The 12414-nt window shown below is 40.3% G+C and overlaps 2 protein-coding genes across 2 annotated transcripts; one reads left to right on the top strand and one right to left on the bottom strand.

Moving 5' to 3' along the window:
- Positions 1 to 1049: 1049 nt before the first annotated feature.
- klhl7 (kelch-like family member 7) lies at positions 1050 to 7440 on the bottom strand. Its single transcript, XM_034705527.1, has 12 exons — positions 7000 to 7440; positions 6758 to 6860; positions 4370 to 4463; positions 4078 to 4202; positions 3792 to 3967; positions 3347 to 3521; positions 2968 to 3110; positions 2569 to 2809; positions 2280 to 2481; positions 2019 to 2116; positions 1731 to 1914; positions 1050 to 1537 (listed from the first exon to the last, which is right to left on the bottom strand). Exons 1-12 carry the CDS (start codon positions 7126 to 7128, stop codon positions 1363 to 1365), a joined length of 1845 nt encoding a protein of 614 aa, XP_034561418.1. The 5' UTR covers positions 7129 to 7440; the 3' UTR covers positions 1050 to 1362.
- Positions 7441 to 8943: 1503 nt separating this feature from the next.
- Positions 8944 to 11809, top strand: si:ch73-345f18.3. The gene is made up of 4 exons (XM_034705005.1): positions 8944 to 9299; positions 9738 to 9816; positions 9957 to 10178; positions 10308 to 11809. Exons 1-4 carry the CDS (start codon positions 9246 to 9248, stop codon positions 10700 to 10702), a joined length of 750 nt encoding a protein of 249 aa, XP_034560896.1. The 5' UTR covers positions 8944 to 9245; the 3' UTR covers positions 10703 to 11809.
- The last annotated feature ends 605 nt before the right edge of the window (positions 11810 to 12414 follow it).

The following is a 12414-nucleotide window of genomic DNA, read 5'->3' as shown; positions in this document are numbered from 1 at the left end:
GGCCTGGGAGCGCCTCGGTATCCTCCCGGAAGAGCTGGTGGAAGTGGCTGGGGAGAGGAGTGTCTGGGCTTCCCTGCTGAGGCTGCTGCCCCCGCGACCCGCACCCGGATAAGCGTAAGAAGATGGATGGATGGAAGTATATCTACAGTCTGCAACAGTATGTATTTAACATGCTTCAAAAATACAAAAGGCCTATAAACCTAAAAAACCCTAACCCAAACCTTAAATAAAAAACAAGAAGTCATACCTGCCAACATTGGATTGTGATAAATAGGGAGATTTTCTGGAGTATCGTAAAATCAGCCTATACCTAGCAACCCTGTCCATATATAACCCTGAACTGCAGATTAATACATTTAATACACGGATATGTAAGTCAAATACTTTAAAAGTCTCTTAATTTCAAGGTTTGCAGTAAAATACGGCAATGAAAACATACATTAAAAAAATCCATGTCTTACAAATATGACAAAATTCATAAACATGTTGAGTGAGAGTAGAGTGAGCCACTGCAGTTAGGAGTAACGCACACATATTCCAGGTAGTGGTTTGCGTTGACACCATATTTTGATGTTAATACCATTATAGTATTATTTCAATACAGTTTTGAATGAAGGAGTCTCTGTCATATTAATCTACATTTCTGTGTGCTTTTTATAGTCATTTATCTGGGTCCTTTAAATCATACAGCTACCTGTCGCTCGGTGTCTGTGGGCAATGGTGTAGAATTGTGTATGGAACGTATGGACATGTCCCTACCAACCTCAAACGATGGCTGAAATGTCCCCACCAATATTAAGGTTGAAGGGGAAAAAATGCACTTCATGCGGCACACAAAGGGTTAAATCATTTCCCACTTCGGCACCGCCTCCCAAATATGTCTTTGAGACGGGTCTGTTCTTTGATTGGCTTAGCTCCCTGTAGGCTGTTTCGCTTGCAGTTTTTGCCAGTGTTGATGGTGCACTCATGTCCGAGGATGTCGGCAGGCAAGAAATGAAAGATGGACATTAGAAGCTATTTCAACAAAGAAAGTGTGAGTCACCAGAGGAAAAAAGTCCACAAACTTTCATTGCATGTGTTTTTGTCACCTTGAACGCATTTACAGATATTTTTCCACTGGCACTTTAACAACAGGACCTACAACTCTGGCACAAAATGTGTAAAGTAATGTAACAGCAGGGAACACTTATAGAATAAACCGGTTTGCTGCCTATAAACTCGCATCAAAACTCATTAACAAGCCACCAGGGCAATCATAAGTCCAGCCCTGCTCTGTAAATCAGCTTCAGGGTCCGTTGAAGCCTGCTTTCACAACCAACGTCAACAAACAACACAGTATATACAATAGATATATCTGTTGTTCTATGAGGGTGCTGAGGTTGAGGCAGGGGCAGGGGCAGCAGGGACAGCTAATGCAGGGTGTGACTGAGAGTCTATAAGGTCCATATCCTCGTCTTCGTTCACACCGCATGTATCGACCACACAGATCAGGCAGCTGGTGACGGGGAACGCTCGTATTTTGCTGCAAGTCACCCACCTATAAGCACAAACACAAACTCATTTAAAGACAGTGAGAATGAGAAAACATAACATTAATATGGTTTTGTAGTTAGATTCATGTTTTAATGGGCAATCCAATCTCCAAGTGTGTATAGACTCTCAGCGTCAACTTCAAATCAAATTGCATCAAAAGATTAGTTTGATAGCTTGTCTTTACTTGTCAGACCAACCTGTCAGTCTCACTGTGGTACTCCAGCCCGTGCCCAAGCCTGCCAACACCTTGGAACCCTGCCAGTACATAGATGACATCACCCACTGCTGCACATTTCACAGTTACACCTCGCCACGGCATGGGTGAAGCCATGCGCCACTCATTGGTCGCAATGTCGTAGTACTCCACTGAGTCCAGTCCACCTAGGAAGAAAAAAGTATCAGAAAAATGTGTTATCTTGTATTTTCACAGGCGTGAAAATTTTCAATCAATGTAGTGGTGCTGTTACTGTCTATTTTCATTGTACCCAGTGCACCCTGCCCTCCAACAGCATAGATCTTGTTGTTGACCACCACCAGTCCATGGTTCTTTCTGGCCTCTCTCATTCCACTCAACTCCCTCCATCTGAGGACAGGCAGACACAAAATGAAATACTCTAGTTCTGACTTTTATCTTGCCTTCCTTTAAAAACAAGTTATATGATGTATTAGTCTGATAAATGACTTATAGGATAAAGTGATACTTAAAATAAGCTCAATGCCCTGTGCTCTACGTGTGTGTAACTCACTGTGAAGTGCTGGGATCATAAACCTCACAGTTGCTGAGGATTCTGCCTGACACGTTGTTGCCCACTGTTCCTCCACAGACGTAGATGAGCCCATTGGCTTCAACCGAGCCGTGGCTGCAGCGAGCCATCAGCATGCTTGCCTTCACCTGCCATGACTCTGTCCTTGTGTCGTAGCATTCAAAAAGGTCGAGTGCAGAGCTTCCTGCAGACAGAACATAACCCCGTTAAACACACTTGAGTGTCTTCCCACCATCATCGATATGACCCCTCTTTACTCTCCTGAACTCACCCACTTCAGACCCCCCGGATGTGTAGATCTTTCCCTGTGCGGCGCAGGCAGCCAGGCTATCTCGAGGTGTGGGCGGGCCCAGCTTGGAGTACCAGCTATCCTTCAGGACGTTGTAACAGTCCATGCGCTTGATGGGGAATAGCTGTGAGCCGCCCAGGATGTAGACCACGTTGTCCCAGAAGACAGCAGTGGCATCGCGGCGCTTCTCAAAGGGACAGCGAATGTCTGTCCAGCTGGAGTCCTGCATGGAAATCAAAACTGTAACTTCAACACTCGGAAAGGTGATTTTAATAGACCAAACTATACAAAACTTATACTTTTCTTAATTTCAAACAACCACTGTGGGCAAAATAAGTCACGTATGCAGCTAAGATGAGCTTTGCATGTGGAGCCTAGTACCTTTGGGTTAAAATAGCGGCATGACTTGGGCTGGGAGCCTCCAAACAGAGCGATGCGGTAGTCGTGCTTCTTGCGCCGTGGTCGGCTGTTCTCACCCAGATCCTCACGATCCTCCAGGGACAGCAGGTGGTATCGCATCCCACCTGGGACAAAGGCACAGACTGTGTTATTTTTGTCCAATGTGTGTGTGTTTGTGTGCTGATGCCAACCAAGCAGTTTAACATCCTCTTGTGAATAATCTACAATGAGAAGACATACTTGAAATGTTGATAATCTGAAGATGACAATCCAGGGTCAGAGTATTATTAGGCTCACTTTTTTTTTATTCCGTTCAATTGATTATCATTTGGGTGTACGTGTTTCTTTCTCTCCCACTCACTGATAACCATCTTGAGGCACTGTGGGTTGTCCTGGATGAGTGGCTCGGCCTGCACCGTCTTGGAGAGGAAGGTTTTGGAAACCAGAGGAAATCGAACGCTCCCCAACACTTCCACCATGTACGGTTGCCTGTTACCGACGTCATACTTCAACCATCGCACTGCTGCATCATAAATCTGAAACATGAATGCAAAAATATAACATTTGGTTATATATTTAGGCTATGTAGGGGCATTGTTGTTATGCAAAGCTCTCAAGATTTTTCCTGATGTGATCTCATAAATTTGGCAATCCAAATTGTCTAAAGAAGCGCTTATCATAAACATACTTTGCAACAAATTCTTGGGTGCCCTCTTTTTGTAACATCCACAATCAAAGTGTCTTCAAAATACTGGAAGTTTCTATGAAACCTTCAAAAAGAGATATTGAAGTCAAAGAATGTGTACCTGGGCCTCAGCACGGACAGTGAGTTTGTCCTGATGCAGCAGGTGTGTAAGCTGTGTGACGTCCAGCTGCAGGAACTCATCCAGTTTGTAGACTTCAGTGAAGTGGAGCTGGAAGAAGTCCTCTGCTGCTGCCTTCAGCTCAGGACAGTCCATACAGTCGGCCAGGGCGGAAATACCTAGAGCAGAGCAGGACGAGGATGAGTCAGGCTTATAAGCGTGAGGTTTGGGTTAACCCCAACACAACAAGGGAGATGAGGCTTATTATTTTCTGTATTTATGCTCTTACCGAGACAGTTTGTTGCATCGATTTGTCCTTTGAGAAACTCCACACACATTTTCTTCACAGGCTCTATCTGGTACTGGTTTGCTGCATCCAGCAACGATTGGACGTTACTGCTGTTCACTGAGATCCTAGCAACAATTACACACATACACACGTAAACATTTAAGACTGCATCTGGGGTGGTCTAATCTCTAAAATTTAGCAATATCTCTAAGCCGATCTTGTAGGTACATTTCAAGCTGAATCTGTGTCCCTCAAGTTGCCAACTCCTTTACTCTCACACAAGATTTCATACCGAGCTGTGTAGATGAATTCAATCAGCAGCTCGATGATCTCAGGCTCGGCACTCCTGAGCTCCACTTCATGGGACACTGACTCCATCATCCTGGCTGGAGGAGAAGAAAGAAAGGTAGATGCAATACATGGAGATATACAACAAATGTATATAAAAGTAAATTTCTTGATCTATTATGCTCTACAGCAGTTTGGGCAGCACTGTATAATCCAATAAATCAATTTGAAGTTTTGTACCACAGTGGTGGACAGTAATAAAGTAATTTTACTTGAGTACTGTACTTAAGTACATTTTTTGAGTAACTTTACTTGAGTATTATTTTTTGGGGATACTTATTAATTTTGCTCCACTAGCCTACATTTAGAAGACAATTATTGTACTTTTACTCCACTACATTTCTATCAGTGTTCTAGTTACTCACTACTTTAGCTTTGAAGTCAGCTCATGAGTTTCCTTCTCTTTTCTGAAATCTGATCAAAAGACACTAAAATGGGTTGTGAGTTCTGTTTGTCTCAGTGGTTTAGTCGTACCTGTATATTGTGCGTCTCCAAGGTTGAATGTGGAGCAAACACAGAGCACAGAATTTCACTCAGTTCAGGCAGTGCATATAGAGGTGGTAATGATGGCTATAATTCTCCACCTGAGCGCCCATGGTCATATCTTCAGCCCGTGTTAGAGGTTTTTGAAATGAAGAATGATACGTATCCTTTGTAAAGTTCTCCGTGTTTCCCACTCTGCCCAAAAATTCAAAAATTCACTGTCCAACCTGAGAAAGTGTGTTGAGCTAAATAACATTTGTTTCATTCCAGATGAACATTTCAAACATGCCTGTGCGTAACCGAGGAACTTTTAGTATTAAGATCAATACATGGCACAACTACGGGAAAAGATCTCTTTGAAGAGGTTTCCAGATTTGTAAATTAAATGAGGCTGACTTGGGATAAACGTGCGGGACAGATGACGGATAGAGCGCCTGCAAAGTGCAGGCAAAAGAGTGGATTAGTGGGCAGGATCCGGGAGAAGATGCAGGGGGAAATCAGCGCAGGTGAGCTGACAGCTTATCACTGCATCATACATCAGGAATCACTGTGTGGCAAAGCCTTGAAAATGGACCATGAGCACTATAACACGAGCAGTTAACTTCATAAGAGCCAAAGGTTTAAATCACCGCCAGTTCAAGTCCTTTCTGGAGGAGTACTGTTCAGAATATGGTGACTTGCCCCATCACACAGAGGTGCGATGGCTAAGCCATGGAAAAGTGCTGAAAAGGTGTTTCGAGTTGCGTGAGGAGATCTGTCAGTTCATGGAGAGCAAAGGGAAAGACACAACAGAGCTCCGTGATACAAAGTTGCTGTTGGAAGTGGTGTTTCTGTGTGACATCACGAGCCATCTCAACGCGCTCAACCTGCAGCTTCAGGGGCGGGGCCGTGTGATCACAGACATGTACGCTGCAGTGAAGGCTTTTAAAACCAAGCTGCGACTGTGGGAGATGCAGATGCTGCAAGAAAACTTGAGCCATTTTCCGTGCTGCCAAACTACCTGTGTGAACAACTGTTCTCTTTGATGAAGTTAAACAAAACATCTCACAGAAGTCGTCTTACTGATGAACACCTTCACTCAATCCTGAGGATTTCCTCAGCTCAGAGCCTGACCCCAAACATTGAGGAACTTGCATCCAAGATGAGATGGCAAGTATCTGGCTTAGACTATTGTTCATCACAGAGCAGCAGACTGAGCTTAAATATGTTTCCTTTTTGCACTTTTTCTAGCTACCACAAGGCATTTTTGGTTTTTCTTTGCAGAATTTTTTTTGCTATTGTTAGCCTGTGGTGAAATATTTTCATAAGAAATTGGTAAAGCTCATTCATTAGATAAGCTGCAGATTGAGCAATAAGAAATGAATGCAACATATTTTTCATATAATTAATGTTTATAGGCAATAACCTAAGCTTTGCTAGTTCAATGTTCAATATGTGCAATAAGTTCATTTTAATAAGTTTTGTAATAAACATTAAACCAGTCCGGCCCTTGACTTGCACCATTTCTTTATTTTGGCCCTCTGTGTATTTGAGTTTGACACCCCTGCTGTAGAATAACAGATCATATATCTGAGAGAGAATGCAGATCTCTATTGTTTGTCTCATTATTTTTGCTCTCAATCTTTTCACCTTTAACTACTCAATCACAACCCATTATGATTGACTACATGTATTAATTTAGATACTTGTTCCTAACATAACTGCATCTGTGAGCTCCCAAGTAACAGTATGTTATCAATGGCACTATCTATAAAAACTGGGAGACTTTCCTTTCTACCTTGACTTCTTGAGAAAAGCATCAAATTTCCCTGTCCTGTCTGTGATCATATGTTTTCGTGTGCACTCTTACTAGTGAACATGAGGCTGAAGAAGTGGCTGGCAGCTGCCAACACAACTCGGTGTGCAGGAAAGTGTTTCCCCTGGACCACTAAGGTCACATCACAGAGAGTACCCTAACAGAAACGCACAAAAACCCTTTGTAAGTGTCAGAACAAGAAACAGAAATGTACAGTAATGCTTCATCGTCACCAGCGCTGTTAGATAACACGTTCTTGATCTTTCTTGTTGTGTGTCCCTCTCACACGTACACACCTGTTTCCTCAGGTTGTTCATGACTCCCATGATGCCAGACAGCTGTCTGTACTCCTCTTTGTTGGCACACTTCCTCTCGCTCTTCTTTTTGGAGCTTGCCGCCTTCTCTGGGGAGGCCACTCCTGTCATGTCGGCCTGGATGTTGTAGCCAGTCCAGTCAAATCAAACTACAACACCATTCGCAGCAGAGACAGCAGTGTGCAGCTGCTGTCTCTTTGTGATTGAACAGCCAGCTACTAGTTTTACTTGCAAGCTGCCAGCAGTCTGGATTAAAAGCTGCTAGTCTAACGACAGTTCCTTCTTATACCGCCGTGGAAGGAAACATAAAGACAGAAGTGCTTTGATATGATAAGAAATGTTTGTACCTTTTATGCTACAATTTAGCTGTGACTGTGTTTTTCTTATTCTTCTTCTTCTGTCGATTTACTGGTGGATCGCAACCAACGTAAAAAGGTGCATACCGCCACCTACTGGACCGGAGTGTGTAACTTCAGGGTGTTGTACTTCAGGCAACATTCTATATCATGCAAACATGAAAACAAATAACCAAACAATAAACAAAAATTAAGCGACTAAGTAATAGTAAGAAAAAAAACAAATAATAAAAAAACAATAAATGATTAAAATAATTACATTAAATTAATTAAATAAATAACCAATACAAAGTACACATTTTCATTACTTAATTCAAATATTACTCCAGTACAAGTGAAAGTTGCTCTGTCAGATTATTACTTGAGTTAATGTGCTGAAGTACTTGCTTCTAAAAATACTTAACTATTTAAAGTACTTTTTAAAATTTCTCTAAACGTGGTATTTTAAAAATACATAAGTTAGAATACATAGGAGTATATTCTGTTACACTATGTTTGTTTAGAAAACATAACTTGAAATCTCTAAAAACTATACCATGGAATAAAAACAGCAACTAAGTTACTACAAGCACAGACACCTTAGTTTGAAATGTTCATCTGGAATGAAACAAATGTTACATAGCTCAGCACGCTTTCTCAGGTTGGACAGTGAATTTTTGTATGTTTGGGCAGAGTGGGAAACAGGGAGAACATTTCTAACGATACTTATCATTCTTCATTTCAAAAACCTCTAACACGGGCTGAAGATATGGACAAGGGGGCTCATGTGGAGAATTATAGCTATCATAACCACCTCTAAATGAACTGCCTGATCTGAGTGAAACATGCTCTATGTTTGATATACAGGTATGGCTAAACCACTGAGACAAACCGAACTACACAAACACATTTTACTGTCTTAGGGATCAGATTTCAGAGAAGAGAAGGAAATTGATGAGCTGACTTCAAAGCAAAAGTAGTTAGTAACTAGAGCATTGATAGAAATATAGCAGAGTAAAAAGTACAATAACTGTCTTCTGAATGTAGTGGAGTAAAATTAATAAGTATCCCCAAAAAATAATACTCAAGTAAAGTACAGATACTCCAAAAATGGAATTAAGTACTGTACTCAAGTAAATTTACTTTGTTACTGTCCACCATTGCAAACAATAAACAAAAATTAAGCGACTAAGTAATACTAAATGAAATAAAATAAAATAAAATAAAATAAAATAAAATAAAATAAAAATAATAATAATAATAATGCGAAAAATAATAAGTAATCAAAATAAATACATTAAATAAATAAAAATAAAAATAACTAATCAAAATAAATACATTAAAATAAATAAAAAAAATAAAAATTTAAAAATTAAAAATCATATCACACGATGCAAACCTGTTTCTTTCAGATAAACTATAAGAGCTCTACAGCATTGTTTTTCTTCTGCTTCTACTTTTTTGTGTGGTTTGAGGGTCGCGTTCGCCCTCCATTGGTCGATCTGGTGAATTACACATCAACCTGCAGGATTGCGAAATTAATTTCTCTTTCAACACCAGTTTGGCAATACTACATATTCATGAAAATGACTCCCACGTCATGTGTATCACTTTGGACAGCTTTTACCAAGTTGTATCAAATAATGTTCAAATTTATTTAATGACAGCTTCTGGAAACAGCACAACTCTGTTCACTTCGCAGGTGAGGCTCACCTGTAAACGCACCTGTATGCTACGTTCATATCTGTGCAGTGAAACAGAGAATGAAACCACGAAGACAACTTTATTAGTAGTCGCATGACGTTGACGTCATTTGGAATGCGGACTACATACGGATGCATTGTCAGGGGTAATTGACCTGAAAAGAAGTTTAGGGACACAAAAGCTGCAGAAATGCTCCGTATTCTCTGCTGTTGCTGCTTCTCGGATGGAAACTCCAGCGACGAGGTATTTTTATGATAACATGTTTAAAAGTTTTATGTTAAAACTAGAATGAAGTTCCATGGATTTAGTCAGGTCAAGACAAAAATGTTGGCGACTGCTTTAGTCTAGTGAGATAACTTGACACTACTGCTAGCTCAATTGAGTGAGGACTACAGTTTAGCCACAATCACAGCAAAAGCGTTTCTCAGTATTTTCATTAAGTCTGACACGACAGATATCAAAATTAATGTTATTCTTATGTCACAAATGTAAGTTACAACAAATAGCAACTCAGCCTTGAGCTATTATAGGATATATTTTGCCGATGTGAATAAGAAACATGAACACGTAGCTGGTTCTTTATGTTTATGATATAGTAATAAAATGCCCTCCAGTGAACTTAGGCCTTATAAGTGCTATATTCCTGTAAAATATGTAAAGAAAAGAACTTTGGCATTTCAGAGGCAGCCTCTCCTGCTGCCTGGACCACCTGATCTGGATGGACCTGGATCAGCAAGGCAGACCCGGCCAGCACACAATGGTACATCAGACTCTATGTCTACGTCTCTGTCTCTTTAACCTGTACACTGTAAAGTATATAGTTATTAACAAATTTAGGTTACATTCTCTTTTTTGTACCTATGTGTGTGACCTTTGTGTAATGCTTTTTTTTATCCTTAGACACACAGAATGTGCAGAGGTTTGGTAGGTTGGTGATGAGACGGATAGGTGTGCCAGAGTTTGACCAGAGGTTTACCGACATGGCTGAGACCTTCAATGAACAGCAGCAGCGCTATGAGTCCATGGTCCGACATATCAGAAACCTACGTCAGACTTACGGTTGCAACCATGATGATAGCCTGGCTTTAGCTGAGTGTGTGGGGAAGATCAGGGAGGAGCATGGTAATGACACACTCCTGATTTCGATCCTTGATAGATGTCCTCACTGATTCTGTACATTTTTTTTACTTGTTTTGGGTTTCTTATGCTCCTTGTTTTACGGTCTGAGTGTTCTTCTTTCACCAATTCCAGAGGCGAAGCACAGGGTCTCCTTAAAGATTAAGGGCTATGACTTCTCCCTCAATGTGGTTCCTGTGGGATCAGAGGGAGAAATGGAGGATCCAATGCCTCCACATCTGCGTTTAGCTCAAGATGAACTGAAGAAAACTTCTGAGAGTGCCAAGGCTACCATCTCAAAGGGTACAGCGCTTCAGGAGATGATTGGTTGGCTACTCCGGAGCAAGGATCAGATGACAGAGCAAGTTAAGGGAGCTGCAGGAACCTACCAGGAGGAAGGAAGACTGATGGAGAACCTGGAAGAGAACATTAAGGAAGTGAGGAGGGCGAAGGAGCTTTCACTGGGATACAAACAACAGGCTGGGGAAGTTCTCACTGAGGCCGCACAGATAGCAGGGGCAAATCTGTAGTGCTTTCATATTTTTGATACTTTCTTTGAATCCACCAGTTATAGCACTCATGCACTGCACATGTAACAAACACCAGTATAAGGTATCAGGTTCATTTCTTAGAACATGCCAACATCTACCTGCTGCATGCAGGACTTCAAGCATTTATTGAAATGTACAGAGTGAACACTCTGCTTTGCAGGCCATTGTAGCCTTTTGTATCGTGTTTGCCCCAAAATCAAGAAGGCTTGCATCTTAACTGCCTTTTAAATGTTCCATAAAACATTTATTAAATGTTAGAAGACTTAAAATATGTATGAAAGACCTACCGGATGGATGTAGTTTTACCAGCTAACACTAGGGGGCAAAGTAGACTCACTTTAATATCACTGCTCCTTAGTCCAGAATATATAGTCTGGCCTGACAAGTTGCACTACATGGAAAAAGACTATTTGAATCACAGAAGAAGGCATCAAAGAATTTATAAATAACCATTTTTACAAGTATCACTGTGCAGTATTATATGTTTCTTTTATAATGCAACAGGTGACCAAACAGGATGCAGTTTCCAATACCTGCTAAAGGATTGGTCTGTAGTGGGTGTGTTTTGTTATTGTTAGATTCTAAGGGACTGCATTTGCTCTTAATCAGTTCCTGCACTTATTAACAGATTAAAGAGGCAGCCATTGCCATTAATGTGAAAGCAAACACATGGACATATGCCATCTTGATAATTAATTTTAGAAAGTCCTTTGTTTAAAAGGTTATTGTCAAGTTGTCATGCATTATTTATCCGAGGGGGACAGTTTTAGCTACCGCTTTCGCCTAATGCTTTACGGATTAATCTCTCATGAAGTGTGGAGGGTGTGATGAGTAAAACCTGGAAACAAGTATTTCATCTTTTTAATGAAAATGTTTGTGAAATAAAACCAATAAAACAGCAAACATGTAATAAAAATGAAATAAAGTAATGAAATGTTGTAAGAATGTCCAATAGAATAATCCTTATTATTGAGTCATTTCAGTTTGATAATATTCAAGATTCAAGATTCAAGCTTTATTGTCAAGTGAGCTCGCACACAAAGAATTTGACGTGGTGAATGGAACGCTGGTACTTAACAAGACAGTAAGGACACAACAAGACAGTAAGGGCAATAAATATATAAACCTAAACACAAATCCAAAAATTCTAAATAAAAATAAAAATACTTTCTGTACAAAGAAAGGTGTATAAGATTAAGTATTCGTGTGACAAGATTGTTTTAAAAATAAAAGCATGTTCATACTACCAAAAATGTGTTATTTAATCAGAGGAGTCATTAGAAATTTCTTACACGACTTCATTTAAATGAAATATATATCTCATATGCTGGCATGTAAATTTTCCAAAGTGCACAGATAATGTTAAATCAGAGCTTTTTAGAGCTTACAATACTCCTCTTCATACTGCCCATTTGTGGTGCAGTTACAGTAAAGCTAAAATGAAAAAAGCTCCAGGTAGCATATAATGATGAATATTGAATTTTCCTTAAACTACCAAGATGGACCAGTGCAAGTTTTATGTTTGTGTCAAACAATGTCCTTACATTTCATGCTGTACTGAGAAATCTGATGTATAAATGTATGTGTCGCTTAGCTGATTCAGAAAATGAAATTTTAAGGAAGCTCACTCAGCCCACATTAAGTGCCACAACGTATTTTTCTTGCTTTTGGAAACATTGGAACAAATGTCT

The sequence above is a fragment of the Notolabrus celidotus genome, chromosome 16, assembly GCF_009762535.1.
Source record: "Notolabrus celidotus isolate fNotCel1 chromosome 16, fNotCel1.pri, whole genome shotgun sequence".
Classification (NCBI taxonomy): Eukaryota; Metazoa; Chordata; class Actinopteri; order Labriformes; family Labridae; genus Notolabrus; species Notolabrus celidotus.
This window is presented reverse-complemented; position numbering and strand designations above follow the sequence as displayed.